This window comes from Microplitis mediator, chromosome 9 (assembly GCF_029852145.1).
Source record: "Microplitis mediator isolate UGA2020A chromosome 9, iyMicMedi2.1, whole genome shotgun sequence".
Lineage (NCBI taxonomy): Eukaryota > Metazoa > Arthropoda > Insecta > Hymenoptera > Braconidae > Microplitis > Microplitis mediator.
Window position 1 is genome coordinate 386,006 of NC_079977.1, and position 17,503 is coordinate 403,508.

The following is a 17,503-nucleotide window of genomic DNA, read 5'->3' on the forward strand; positions in this document are numbered from 1 at the left end:
ATAAAATTTATACCCATAGTAATACCATACAAATTCTATATAAAATTTATACCCATAGTAATACCATACAAATTCTATATAAAATTTATACCCATAGTAATACCATACAAATTCTATATAAAATTTATACCCATAGTAATACCATACAAATTCTATATAAAATTTATACCCATAGTAATACCATACAAATTCTATATAAAATTTATACCCATAGTAATACCATACAAATTCTATATAAAATTTATACCCATAGTAATACCATACAAATTCTATATAAAATTTATACCCATAGTAATACCATACAAATTCTATATAAAATTTATACCCATAGTAATACCATACAAATTCTATATAAAATTTATACCCATAGTAATACCATACAAATTCTATATAAAATTTATACCCATAGTAATACCATACAAATTCTATATAAAATTTATACCCATAGTAATACCATACAAATTCTATATAAAATTTATACCCATAGTAATACCATACAAATTCTATATAAAATTTATACCCATAGTAATACCATACAAATTCTATATAAAATTTATACCCATAGTAATACCATACAAATTCTATATAAAATTTATACCCATAGTAATACCATACAAATTCTATATAAAATTTATACCCATAGTAATACCATACAAATTCTATATAAAATTTATACCCATAGTAATACCATACAAATTCTATATAAAATTTATACCCATAGTAATACCATACAAATTCTATATAAAATTTATACCCATAGTAATACCATACAAATTCTATATAAAATTTATACCCATAGTAATACCATACAAATTCTATATAAAATTTATACCCATAGTAATACCATACAAATTCTATATAAAATTTATACCCATAGTAATACCATACAAATTCTATATAAAATTTATACCCATAGTAATACCATACAAATTCTATATAAAATTTATACCCATAGTAATACCATACAAATTCTATATAAAATTTATACCCATAGTAATACCATACAAATTCTATATAAAATTTATACCCATAGTAATACCATACAAATTCTATATAAAATTTATACCCATAGTAATACCATACAAATTCTATATAAAATTTATACCCATAGTAATACCATACAAATTCTATATAAAATTTATACCCATAGTAATACCATACAAATTCTATATAAAATTTATACCCATAGTAATACCATACAAATTCTATATAAAATTTATACCCATAGTAATACCATACAAATTCTATATAAAATTTATACCCATAGTAATACCATACAAATTCTATATAAAATTTATACCCATAGTAATACCATACAAATTCTATATAAAATTTATACCCATAGTAATACCATACAAATTCTATATAAAATTTATACCCATAGTAATACCATACAAATTCTATATAAAATTTATACCCATAGTAATACCATACAAATTCTATATAAAATTTATACCCATAGTAATACCATACAAATTCTATATAAAATTTATACCCATAGTAATACCATACAAATTCTATATAAAATTTATACCCATAGTAATACCATACAAATTCTATATAAAATTTATACCCATAGTAATACCATACAAATTCTATATAAAATTTATACCCATAGTAATACCATACAAATTCTATATAAAATTTATACCCATAGTAATACCATACAAATTCTATATAAAATTTATACCCATAGTAATACCATACAAATTCTATATAAAATTTATACCCATAGTAATACCATACAAATTCTATATAAAATTTATACCCATAGTAATACCATACAAATTCTATATAAAATTTATACCCATAGTAATACCATACAAATTCTATATAAAATTTATACCCATAGTAATACCATACAAATTCTATATAAAATTTATACCCATAGTAATACCATACAAATTCTATATAAAATTTATACCCATAGTAATACCATACAAATTCTATATAAAATTTATACCCATAGTAATACCATACAAATTCTATATAAAATTTATACCCATAGTAATACCATACAAATTCTATATAAAATTTATACCCATAGTAATACCATACAAATTCTATATAAAATTTATACCCATAGTAATACCATACAAATTCTATATAAAATTTATACCCATAGTAATACCATACAAATTCTATATAAAATTTATACCCATAGTAATACCATACAAATTCTATATAAAATTTATACCCATAGTAATACCATACAAATTCTATATAAAATTTATACCCATAGTAATACCATACAAATTCTATATAAAATTTATACCCATAGTAATACCATACAAATTCTATATAAAATTTATACCCATAGTAATACCATACAAATTCTATATAAAATTTATACCCATAGTAATACCATACAAATTCTATATAAAATTTATACCCATAGTAATACCATACAAATTCTATATAAAATTTATACCCATAGTAATACCATACAAATTCTATATAAAATTTATACCCATAGTAATACCATACAAATTCTATATAAAATTTATACCCATAGTAATACCATACAAATTCTATATAAAATTTATACCCATAGTAATACCATACAAATTCTATATAAAATTTATACCCATAGTAATACCATACAAATTCTATATAAAATTTATACCCATAGTAATACCATACAAATTCTATATAAAATTTATACCCATAGTAATACCATACAAATTCTATATAAAATTTATACCCATAGTAATACCATACAAATTCTATATAAAATTTATACCCATAGTAATACCATACAAATTCTATATAAAATTTATACCCATAGTAATACCATACAAATTCTATATAAAATTTATACCCATAGTAATACCATACAAATTCTATATAAAATTTATACCCATAGTAATACCATACAAATTCTATATAAAATTTATACCCATAGTAATACCATACAAATTCTATATAAAATTTATACCCATAGTAATACCATACAAATTCTATATAAAATTTATACCCATAGTAATACCATACAAATTCTATATAAAATTTATACCCATAGTAATACCATACAAATTCTATATAAAATTTATACCCATAGTAATACCATACAAATTCTATATAAAATTTATACCCATAGTAATACCATACAAATTCTATATAAAATTTATACCCATAGTAATACCATACAAATTCTATATAAAATTTATACCCATAGTAATACCATACAAATTCTATATAAAATTTATACCCATAGTAATACCATACAAATTCTATATAAAATTTATACCCATAGTAATACCATACAAATTCTATATAAAATTTATACCCATAGTAATACCATACAAATTCTATATAAAATTTATACCCATAGTAATACCATACAAATTCTATATAAAATTTATACCCATAGTAATACCATACAAATTCTATATAAAATTTATACCCATAGTAATACCATACAAATTCTATATAAAATTTATACCCATAGTAATACCATACAAATTCTATATAAAATTTATACCCATAGTAATACCATACAAATTCTATATAAAATTTATACCCATAGTAATACCATACAAATTCTATATAAAATTTATACCCATAGTAATACCATACAAATTCTATATAAAATTTATACCCATAGTAATACCATACAAATTCTATATAAAATTTATACCCATAGTAATACCATACAAATTCTATATAAAATTTATACCCATAGTAATACCATACAAATTCTATATAAAATTTATACCCATAGTAATACCATACAAATTCTATATAAAATTTATACCCATAGTAATACCATACAAATTCTATATAAAATTTATACCCATAGTAATACCATACAAATTCTATATAAAATTTATACCCATAGTAATACCATACAAATTCTATATAAAATTTATACCCATAGTAATACCATACAAATTCTATATAAAATTTATACCCATAGTAATACCATACAAATTCTATATAAAATTTATACCCATAGTAATACCATACAAATTCTATATAAAATTTATACCCATAGTAATACCATACAAATTCTATATAAAATTTATACCCATAGTAATACCATACAAATTCTATATAAAATTTATACCCATAGTAATACCATACAAATTCTATATAAAATTTATACCCATAGTAATACCATACAAATTCTATATAAAATTTATACCCATAGTAATACCATACAAATTCTATATAAAATTTATACCCATAGTAATACCATACAAATTCTATATAAAATTTATACCCATAGTAATACCATACAAATTCTATATAAAATTTATACCCATAGTAATACCATACAAATTCTATATAAAATTTATACCCATAGTAATACCATACAAATTCTATATAAAATTTATACCCATAGTAATACCATACAAATTCTATATAAAATTTATACCCATAGTAATACCATACAAATTCTATATAAAATTTATACCCATAGTAATACCATACAAATTCTATATAAAATTTATACCCATAGTAATACCATACAAATTCTATATAAAATTTATACCCATAGTAATACCATACAAATTCTATATAAAATTTATACCCATAGTAATACCATACAAATTCTATATAAAATTTATACCCATAGTAATACCATACAAATTCTATATAAAATTTATACCCATAGTAATACCATACAAATTCTATATAAAATTTATACCCATAGTAATACCATACAAATTCTATATAAAATTTATACCCATAGTAATACCATACAAATTCTATATAAAATTTATACCCATAGTAATACCATACAAATTCTATATAAAATTTATACCCATAGTAATACCATACAAATTCTATATAAAATTTATACCCATAGTAATACCATACAAATTCTATATAAAATTTATACCCATAGTAATACCATACAAATTCTATATAAAATTTATACCCATAGTAATACCATACAAATTCTATATAAAATTTATACCCATAGTAATACCATACAAATTCTATATAAAATTTATACCCATAGTAATACCATACAAATTCTATATAAAATTTATACCCATAGTAATACCATACAAATTCTATATAAAATTTATACCCATAGTAATACCATACAAATTCTATATAAAATTTATACCCATAGTAATACCATACAAATTCTATATAAAATTTATACCCATAGTAATACCATACAAATTCTATATAAAATTTATACCCATAGTAATACCATACAAATTCTATATAAAATTTATACCCATAGTAATACCATACAAATTCTATATAAAATTTATACCCATAGTAATACCATACAAATTCTATATAAAATTTATACCCATAGTAATACCATACAAATTCTATATAAAATTTATACCCATAGTAATACCATACAAATTCTATATAAAATTTATACCCATAGTAATACCATACAAATTCTATATAAAATTTATACCCATAGTAATACCATACAAATTCTATATAAAATTTATACCCATAGTAATACCATACAAATTCTATATAAAATTTATACCCATAGTAATACCATACAAATTCTATATAAAATTTATACCCATAGTAATACCATACAAATTCTATATAAAATTTATACCCATAGTAATACCATACAAATTCTATATAAAATTTATACCCATAGTAATACCATACAAATTCTATATAAAATTTATACCCATAGTAATACCATACAAATTCTATATAAAATTTATACCCATAGTAATACCATACAAATTCTATATAAAATTTATACCCATAGTAATACCATACAAATTCTATATAAAATTTATACCCATAGTAATACCATACAAATTCTATATAAAATTTATACCCATAGTAATACCATACAAATTCTATATAAAATTTATACCCATAGTAATACCATACAAATTCTATATAAAATTTATACCCATAGTAATACCATACAAATTCTATATAAAATTTATACCCATAGTAATACCATACAAATTCTATATAAAATTTATACCCATAGTAATACCATACAAATTCTATATAAAATTTATACCCATAGTAATACCATACAAATTCTATATAAAATTTATACCCATAGTAATACCATACAAATTCTATATAAAATTTATACCCATAGTAATACCATACAAATTCTATATAAAATTTATACCCATAGTAATACCATACAAATTCTATATAAAATTTATACCCATAGTAATACCATACAAATTCTATATAAAATTTATACCCATAGTAATACCATACAAATTCTATATAAAATTTATACCCATAGTAATACCATACAAATTCTATATAAAATTTATACCCATAGTAATACCATACAAATTCTATATAAAATTTATACCCATAGTAATACCATACAAATTCTATATAAAATTTATACCCATAGTAATACCATACAAATTCTATATAAAATTTATACCCATAGTAATACCATACAAATTCTATATAAAATTTATACCCATAGTAATACCATACAAATTCTATATAAAATTTATACCCATAGTAATACCATACAAATTCTATATAAAATTTATACCCATAGTAATACCATACAAATTCTATATAAAATTTATACCCATAGTAATACCATACAAATTCTATATAAAATTTATACCCATAGTAATACCATACAAATTCTATATAAAATTTATACCCATAGTAATACCATACAAATTCTATATAAAATTTATACCCATAGTAATACCATACAAATTCTATATAAAATTTATACCCATAGTAATACCATACAAATTCTATATAAAATTTATACCCATAGTAATACCATACAAATTCTATATAAAATTTATACCCATAGTAATACCATACAAATTCTATATAAAATTTATACCCATAGTAATACCATACAAATTCTATATAAAATTTATACCCATAGTAATACCATACAAATTCTATATAAAATTTATACCCATAGTAATACCATACAAATTCTATATAAAATTTATACCCATAGTAATACCATACAAATTCTATATAAAATTTATACCCATAGTAATACCATACAAATTCTATATAAAATTTATACCCATAGTAATACCATACAAATTCTATATAAAATTTATACCCATAGTAATACCATACAAATTCTATATAAAATTTATACCCATAGTAATACCATACAAATTCTATATAAAATTTATACCCATAGTAATACCATACAAATTCTATATAAAATTTATACCCATAGTAATACCATACAAATTCTATATAAAATTTATACCCATAGTAATACCATACAAATTCTATATAAAATTTATACCCATAGTAATACCATACAAATTCTATATAAAATTTATACCCATAGTAATACCATACAAATTCTATATAAAATTTATACCCATAGTAATACCATACAAATTCTATATAAAATTTATACCCATAGTAATACCATACAAATTCTATATAAAATTTATACCCATAGTAATACCATACAAATTCTATATAAAATTTATACCCATAGTAATACCATACAAATTCTATATAAAATTTATACCCATAGTAATACCATACAAATTCTATATAAAATTTATACCCATAGTAATACCATACAAATTCTATATAAAATTTATACCCATAGTAATACCATACAAATTCTATATAAAATTTATACCCATAGTAATACCATACAAATTCTATATAAAATTTATACCCATAGTAATACCATACAAATTCTATATAAAATTTATACCCATAGTAATACCATACAAATTCTATATAAAATTTATACCCATAGTAATACCATACAAATTCTATATAAAATTTATACCCATAGTAATACCATACAAATTCTATATAAAATTTATACCCATAGTAATACCATACAAATTCTATATAAAATTTATACCCATAGTAATACCATACAAATTCTATATAAAATTTATACCCATAGTAATACCATACAAATTCTATATAAAATTTATACCCATAGTAATACCATACAAATTCTATATAAAATTTATACCCATAGTAATACCATACAAATTCTATATAAAATTTATACCCATAGTAATACCATACAAATTCTATATAAAATTTATACCCATAGTAATACCATACAAATTCTATATAAAATTTATACCCATAGTAATACCATACAAATTCTATATAAAATTTATACCCATAGTAATACCATACAAATTCTATATAAAATTTATACCCATAGTAATACCATACAAATTCTATATAAAATTTATACCCATAGTAATACCATACAAATTCTATATAAAATTTATACCCATAGTAATACCATACAAATTCTATATAAAATTTATACCCATAGTAATACCATACAAATTCTATATAAAATTTATACCCATAGTAATACCATACAAATTCTATATAAAATTTATACCCATAGTAATACCATACAAATTCTATATAAAATTTATACCCATAGTAATACCATACAAATTCTATATAAAATTTATACCCATAGTAATACCATACAAATTCTATATAAAATTTATACCCATAGTAATACCATACAAATTCTATATAAAATTTATACCCATAGTAATACCATACAAATTCTATATAAAATTTATACCCATAGTAATACCATACAAATTCTATATAAAATTTATACCCATAGTAATACCATACAAATTCTATATAAAATTTATACCCATAGTAATACCATACAAATTCTATATAAAATTTATACCCATAGTAATACCATACAAATTCTATATAAAATTTATACCCATAGTAATACCATACAAATTCTATATAAAATTTATACCCATAGTAATACCATACAAATTCTATATAAAATTTATACCCATAGTAATACCATACAAATTCTATATAAAATTTATACCCATAGTAATACCATACAAATTCTATATAAAATTTATACCCATAGTAATACCATACAAATTCTATATAAAATTTATACCCATAGTAATACCATACAAATTCTATATAAAATTTATACCCATAGTAATACCATACAAATTCTATATAAAATTTATACCCATAGTAATACCATACAAATTCTATATAAAATTTATACCCATAGTAATACCATACAAATTCTATATAAAATTTATACCCATAGTAATACCATACAAATTCTATATAAAATTTATACCCATAGTAATACCATACAAATTCTATATAAAATTTATACCCATAGTAATACCATACAAATTCTATATAAAATTTATACCCATAGTAATACCATACAAATTCTATATAAAATTTATACCCATAGTAATACCATACAAATTCTATATAAAATTTATACCCATAGTAATACCATACAAATTCTATATAAAATTTATACCCATAGTAATACCATACAAATTCTATATAAAATTTATACCCATAGTAATACCATACAAATTCTATATAAAATTTATACCCATAGTAATACCATACAAATTCTATATAAAATTTATACCCATAGTAATACCATACAAATTCTATATAAAATTTATACCCATAGTAATACCATACAAATTCTATATAAAATTTATACCCATAGTAATACCATACAAATTCTATATAAAATTTATACCCATAGTAATACCATACAAATTCTATATAAAATTTATACCCATAGTAATACCATACAAATTCTATATAAAATTTATACCCATAGTAATACCATACAAATTCTATATAAAATTTATACCCATAGTAATACCATACAAATTCTATATAAAATTTATACCCATAGTAATACCATACAAATTCTATATAAAATTTATACCCATAGTAATACCATACAAATTCTATATAAAATTTATACCCATAGTAATACCATACAAATTCTATATAAAATTTATACCCATAGTAATACCATACAAATTCTATATAAAATTTATACCCATAGTAATACCATACAAATTCTATATAAAATTTATACCCATAGTAATACCATACAAATTCTATATAAAATTTATACCCATAGTAATACCATACAAATTCTATATAAAATTTATACCCATAGTAATACCATACAAATTCTATATAAAATTTATACCCATAGTAATACCATACAAATTCTATATAAAATTTATACCCATAGTAATACCATACAAATTCTATATAAAATTTATACCCATAGTAATACCATACAAATTCTATATAAAATTTATACCCATAGTAATACCATACAAATTCTATATAAAATTTATACCCATAGTAATACCATACAAATTCTATATAAAATTTATACCCATAGTAATACCATACAAATTCTATATAAAATTTATACCCATAGTAATACCATACAAATTCTATATAAAATTTATACCCATAGTAATACCATACAAATTCTATATAAAATTTATACCCATAGTAATACCATACAAATTCTATATAAAATTTATACCCATAGTAATACCATACAAATTCTATATAAAATTTATACCCATAGTAATACCATACAAATTCTATATAAAATTTATACCCATAGTAATACCATACAAATTCTATATAAAATTTATACCCTGTGATTTCTATAGGATTTCTATGGGATATCCCAGAGAAATTCCATACACCAGATATTCAGAGATATTTATTAAAATTAAAATTAATAATCGAAAATTTATTATTATATAAAAGTACAATGAGAGGATTATGTTTTTATATTTATTTATCTATTTTACAGCCATTGAAATTTGTCAAAAAATTTTTAATTATTAATCAATTAAAATATTTGAACAGATGTATATTTAAAAATTAATTGCGTAAAAAAATAATTAAAACAAAAAATCGAAATTCGAATGCGGATTTGAATACGCAACTCTGAGCGGGTACGAAATGACGCATGGTGGGAGTAACATTTCTCCTCCGCTTGTCCACAGCGCTCGGTTTCTCTCGGCTTCATTCGGTTTCCCGACCCACCGATAGACAAAGTTGCGTGTGTGCACCGCGCGCGAGGCGCCTGGAAGGGGTAGAAATATCCCACGTTCTGGCAGCACTGGTTTTATGATTAAAAATTCTTAGTTACTTTTTTCAGCGATGGTGGTGTCAAGGTAAACTTTTGTTTGCAAACTTGCCAGCAGAGGCCTGAGCTAAATCTACAGTGATAATGATAATGATAATCCAGAGTAAAAAAAACAGCAACGCTACTTGTCAAAGTGAACAATCAGAAATACTCTTAGGCCAGTGACATTTAATTCTGTCAACAAACAGCAAAACAGTTCGTCCCAACTCTTGCAATAAAATAATTTATTTAAAATAAAAATGTTAACAATAACACTGTTGTCTAACGTTAACCTTAAACTCTAATTATTTATTTATAAATAAATATCAGGTGAATTGTTTGCTGACAGTTTAAATTAATATTTATTATAAATTTTTAATGACATGGTGTCTTGTGACGAAACTAGAATAGAATTGGTACCGATTATTAAGGAAAATAATAACAGAAATGGTTGTAAAGAAGAAACTGTCACATTTGTTGAACAATACGTGAAAGATGTCAGAGATTTTAGTTCGCAGTATGGTAGTAATATAAGTATTTCATATACAGCTTATAATATTGCTGGTAATCCAAGTAAATTTCCTGACTATGGTGATTATCCGCAAGCTTTTGTTATGGTAAATTATTATTTTTATTTTTCAATTTTAAATTTTTAAATTAGTGCGCATGCAGATGACAATTAGAAATTTTTTTAATTTTTGAATAAATATTATAAATCATTTTGGGAACGATAAATTATAAAAAAACAAAAATTCCAAAAAATTGCATCTGTAGTTTTTACAATTTTCCACATGTGCATATTTTTTATTTTTGTAATTCATTTGTTAAAAAAAATTCGAAAAATTTTAATTGTCTTCTTACTTCAGGAACATTTTTAATTACAAAATTTTTTTATACTGAAATTACCCGATGTCTAAATGACTATAAAGTTAGCAGACATTTAACAACATTTTGATTTTTTTTAACAAAAAAACAAATATTAAAAAAAATATTTTGAAAAATTGTATGCATAGTTTATGAAATTTTCTACATGTGCTTTTTTTAGAAATATATTTTTTTTATTATTTATCTATTTAAATTTCAAATGTCTGCGAACTTTACTGTCATGATGTCTAATAATTTTTTGATTTTTTTTCAATTATATATTACAAAATTTTCGTCTATAACTTTTCTAATTTTCTGTGTCCACTTTTTAGTGCAATTGATTTGTTGAAAATAAATCCAAAAATTATTAATTTTCTCTCAAATTCAAATTTTTTTTTCTGTCAATGGAAATTTTTAAAATTTTTCAATAAACAAAATAATTATTTTGCGAACGAAAAATCATAAAAAACAAAATTTCAAAAAATTGCACCTGTAGTTTTAAAAATTTTTCACATGTGCATATTTTTTATTTTTGTAATTCATTTGTTAAAAAAAACCCGAAAAACTTTAATTGTCTTCTAACTTCAGGAATATTTTTAATTACAAGATTTTTTTATACTGAAATTACCCGATGTCTAATAATTTTTTGATTTTTTTTAAATTATAAATTTCAAAAAAAATATTAAAAAATTTTCATCTACAGCTTTTCTAATTTTCTGTGTCCACTTTTTAGTGCAATTGATTTATTGACAATAAACTCAAAAATTATTAATTTTCTACCAAATTCAAATTTTTTCTTTCAATGGAAATTTTTTTTCTCAGTGTATTTGTCCCACTTAGTAATAAGATAAATAATCATCACTAATTAAAATAATAATTTATAAATTAATTATAAACAGAGGACTTATGGAAACTGGTGGGAAGAAGCACCATCACGATTGATTGATTTTATGCCCCAGAATAATGAACCTATTGATAGTCATGACTACATTGGTACGTAACAATAACGTAATTATAATTAAGATAATTGTGCCATTAATTGTTTTTATTCTTTCTTTCTCTTATTATTAAAGATATCGAGTATCACAAAGAAGTCTATCCAATCAGGGTGTCAATTTACGAGACTTACAATCCTGGAAGTGTCATAAAAATATGGGCGCGAGATTCGTACGGTCAGTGGCTGCTGCTGTGGAGCGGGTTGCCGCAGAAAGTGTCTCCCAAGCCGCGAATATTTTCCCCGGCGCTGAAACTCTGTAATTTCAAAACGAAAATATTGAGACTGGAATTCAACCACTCGCTGCTGGACTACTACACGGAACTGGACGCTGTGCTACTGATCGGTACTACTGAGCTCATTCTCCCGCATGTTGGTTTCAAAAACCGTAATCTCAGTGCGTTATTGAAACAATTAGGCGGTAATTGCAGTAACAGTAATGAGGACTTGTGCAATTTGACGCCGGATCACACTAAAGCCCACTGTGATTTGTTGAAACTTAAAAATACTCTTCACAAGCATTGCGTTTTATACAAAAGGTAGCTGTCATTTTTAATTAATTAATTAATTAAATATTCCATTAATTGGTTGTTTGTTTCACAGTAAAATAATTGATAAGTTACCAAAAGGTACATTATTGTCGAAATTAGGATTAAATTGTCACTGCATACCGCCAATTGAAGAAGCTTTCAATAGTTTACAACAATTTTTACAAGAAGATTTTCCAAAATTAATTAAGGACATTAATGTCTCTTCCCAATCTTTATCCGTCCATGCTGATAATTTTAATTCTAATAGTTCTGATGTCTGTGGAAATTTTTCAGTACTTCCGGTAATTGAAATTTGAATTTCTAATCTGCCAAATATTTAGAAAAAAATACGACCGTATTTTCGGTACTGAAAATTAAATGAATTAAAAAATAATTAGTTAATTATTTCAGGATGAAACGGTACTAAAAATACTAAAAAATTTGGACTTGAAGTCATTGTGCCGAATTTGCAGGGTGAATAAATATTTCAATGTGATTGCGCGGGACTCATTACTTTACACGAGTTTAAATCTCAAGCCATATTGGAATTGTATTGATACCAGTGCACTTAATTTTATCACACCGCGATGTAAATATTTACAGCGGCTTGATCTGTCGTGGTGCGGCAACTACGACTCAATAACGTCGCATAATTTCATTGACTTCATAAATTCATGCGGCAGTTTATTGACCCACTTGAGACTTAATTGCTGTCGTTTTGTAAACGATCATGTTGTGAGTGAAATTTCTCACGTCTGTAAAAATTTGAAAGGTAAAAAAAAAATTAACTTTTAGGGTATTAGAGTGCCCCCACTTTTTAAAAAATTTTATTATTTAATTTAAACAAAATTGAAACCTCAATTGAAAAAAAAGACGCAGTAATTTCGTCGACATGTAGAATATAAAAAAAATTTACTTACAGTTTTTATCATTTAGGAGGTAAACGAAATTTTTTGAATAAATTTTAGTCTAAAAAATTTGAATTATAAAATTGAGATGAAGATTTCACTGAAATTTATTTTTCAAATTTCGTTTAACTTCCAATTGACGTCAACTGCATGTAATTTTTTTTTTTTTTCAATTAATTGATAAATTAAAGTCATTAGAAATTTTCAAAAAGTGGGGGGGGGGTCCATTGTAAACCCAACTAATTAATAAATTAAAAAATTTAGAATTATGTTTGCGGAATTGTACATCAGTTACAACCCAAGGATTCGGTAATTTAGATAAACTACAAAATCTAGAGCGACTGGAGTTGTACAGAACGTCAATAGAAACCGGGGAGTTGTGTTCGATATTAAAAAATAATACTCAACTACGTCATTTAAATTTAGCTGGAGTGAATGACCGTTTAAATATGGACGAGGTCGCATTGGAATTGTCCAACTCGTGTAATTATTTAGAGAGTATTGATTGTTGGAAAGTACAAACTCTAACTCCGATAGGCGTACGCGCCCTTACCCGTTGTACGAAACTACGGGAAGTTGATTTCGGGTGGTGGTAAGTTCTGGGGTTTGTAAAAAATATGCCGACAGTCGTCTGTATTCTAATAAATATTTTTTTAGCGGGGGAATGGGAGCTCCTGGGGATTCTCTGCGCACTTTTCTTACATGCTGCACATCTTTGGAAAAAGTATTTCTCTCAGCGCTAAGAGGTCTGACTGACCGAGACATCGAACCTCTGCTACTGTGCCAGCGTCTCCAGCAGCTGGACATTCTGGGCGCTCGGTCACTCACTTCCGATATTTGCTTACGTTTCTTGCTGTGCTGCCCCCAGCTCCGTATGATGGACCTGAGCTTCTGCGATGCCATCAGTGATACTAAAGTCCAGGAGTGGCGCCAACTTTATCCCCACGTATCAATAAAACGCAGCTTCCAAGTCAGTTGTCGTGATATTCCGCGTAATTAATTTTTTTACTCCGTTGTAAATTTATTATTTTTTTTTTTACTAATTTAACTCAGATAAAATCATAGATTTAAAAATTTAGTTAGAATTATTTTATATGTGTGATAATATTCTACTGTGTGATTTATGTACACGTATTTATTATAATAATAAACAATGATAATTAGATAAAAATTTTATAATTATGACAATTAATGGAAAATTTATAAATCAATTGTTTTTATAAAAAAAAAAATTATGACTGAATAAATTTAACAAAAAATAAAAAATTTTTAATTTTCTCATCAGTCAAAAAAAAAAACCGACAAATTATTTAGCGCGAAATTTATTTCTCGAGTTGAGAGTAAAGTCTCTTAAACTTCTTACATCAGTGTCATTTCCTGGGCTGCTCAAATAGTAACTCAGACGTTTCTGCAGTTGCTGTTGACGATTATCGTGTAATTTACGTCTGGGCACGTGACGTAACGCATGAGGCCAGTCGCGGGTAGTGTACAGGTCATTAAGAATGGCAACGACTTGGTTGATGGTCAATGATTTACCAGAACCACCACCGAAGCTCAGATACTTGTCGATTGGTAACTTGGCCATACGGAGACCTTCCCGTTTAGCTTTCGCTAGAGAACTGGGACTCCCAGCAACCTGAATAAATATTTAAATAAATAAATAAGATCAGTTGCCTAAATTGTTTTTGCTGAATGTATCAAATGCCTTCAATATTTTTTCGTAAATTATAAATGCTCACTGCCCAGTTGCCTACTAAAACTTTTTTCTACGGCTCTTGTCTGCATAAATATAAAATATATGAGGAGACATTATCAATGATAAAAAAAAGTATAACTCGCCCAGTCGTTGATAAGATTCTGGGCTGAATCTCATAGTCGATGTAAGGAATGACCTGATCAGGTCACTCTCAAGTGATCGGTTTTGAAAATTTTGTATGCAATAAAATAAAATTTTATATTTACGTCGGAAATAGAAGCGTAGAAAAAATTTTAGCAGGCAACTGATGCCTTCTTATAAATAAAATATAATTACTTTGTCAACAATTGCTCCGACAATATAAATCGCTTCTGCATCGAAATTGTCCATCGTCTGATGGCAATCGGGTGTCAAGTAGACCAACTTGTCTTTGGGAAACAAATCGAGGTACGATTTCTGGGTGATGTTTATCGGAAAATCAGGCTCGTACATCGTGGGTATGAAACTGTATAACTCCTCGTGTAAAAGACCTGACTGGTTGAAGTTACAAAAGTGGACGTCCAAGGGGTCATCGGACTCGCGGTTTGCTGCGAAGGCGAACATCAGTTGCTTGGCGCAGTTCTTAGTTTCAACTCGCGTCATTTTGTCTTCGTAGCCGCAGTCGAGCACCAGTTTTGGGCTGAACATCATCGCGCGCATCAGCCGCCAATTGTACATTTGGTTCATCGTGTTGTCACGGATTCTTATGAACATGTTGTTCCCTCCCAGTTTGTACTGCAAATAATCTGGAATCCCAGGATCTTCTAGAGCGTCCAGAGTTTTCACTCTTTCTTCAGCTTTAATTTTACGTTTTTCTGCCGCATTTTTTTCTTTCATCTCAAGACCGAATAAGAATTCCAAGAAACGTCTGCGAAAAATTAAAAAAAAATTAATTAATTATAAACTTACTGATAAATACCCGAGTTAATATTTACTTTCTTCTTTGACGTGACGTTATCAGCAGAAGTTCGACCCAATCACGAGGTTTTAGATGACTGGGTACTAATTCTCCGCTCTGTCTCATGACTTCAAGTTCAAGTTCCAAAATTTTGTAGTGTTTTTCATTGTCAGGATTTTTTAAAAATTCTTTCATTCTCATTTCCGCCAATTGATCTTTCGTTTTTAAATTCGAAGCATCCACTGGTTTCAATAATTCACTAGGCTCTGGTGGCCCGGATTTGCCATGTTTCGGTGACCCATAGGGTGCTGATGATGTAAAATTCCAACGATAATTATTTTTGAACCCTTGTGAAATAAATATATTTTTAAATTCACTCGCTAATTTTATTAACGGATAATTATTTCTTGTATTTAATAAATTACGCAACACACGACTGTACATTATGACAATTATTTATTATTTATTTTATATTTTTAAAAAACGTGTAATTTTAGGTTACTTATAAAGACACCATTTTTTTTTGTTTTATTTTATTGTAAAAGTATTGATTTTTATTTTATTATTTATAATTAATTAGAGGATTTATTTTTACGAAATTAATACATTTATTATTAATTAACTATGTTTATTAGTTATTTTAATTAACTTATTAATTTACCAAGCGA

At 25.0% G+C, this 17,503-nt stretch overlaps 2 protein-coding genes across 2 annotated transcripts; one reads left to right on the forward strand and one right to left on the reverse strand.

Annotated features, from left to right (window-relative positions):
- Positions 1 to 10,994: 10,994 nt before the first annotated feature.
- Positions 10,995 to 15,202, forward strand: LOC130674881 (F-box/LRR-repeat protein 4). The gene is made up of 7 exons (XM_057480326.1): positions 10,995 to 11,523; positions 12,670 to 12,763; positions 12,844 to 13,303; positions 13,368 to 13,596; positions 13,706 to 14,066; positions 14,467 to 14,794; positions 14,860 to 15,202. The coding sequence occupies exons 1-7, from the start codon at positions 11,290 to 11,292 to the stop codon at positions 15,200 to 15,202; spliced, it is 2,049 nt and encodes a 682-aa protein (XP_057336309.1). The 5' UTR covers positions 10,995 to 11,289.
- Positions 15,203 to 15,508: 306 nt separating this feature from the next.
- LOC130674882 (mitochondrial ribonuclease P protein 1 homolog) lies at positions 15,509 to 17,500 on the reverse strand. The gene is made up of 3 exons (XM_057480327.1): positions 16,873 to 17,500; positions 16,235 to 16,805; positions 15,509 to 15,838 (listed from the first exon to the last, which is right to left on the reverse strand). Exons 1-3 carry the CDS (start codon positions 17,277 to 17,279, stop codon positions 15,509 to 15,511), a joined length of 1,308 nt encoding a protein of 435 aa, XP_057336310.1. The 5' UTR covers positions 17,280 to 17,500.
- Positions 17,501 to 17,503: the final 3 nt, after the last annotated feature.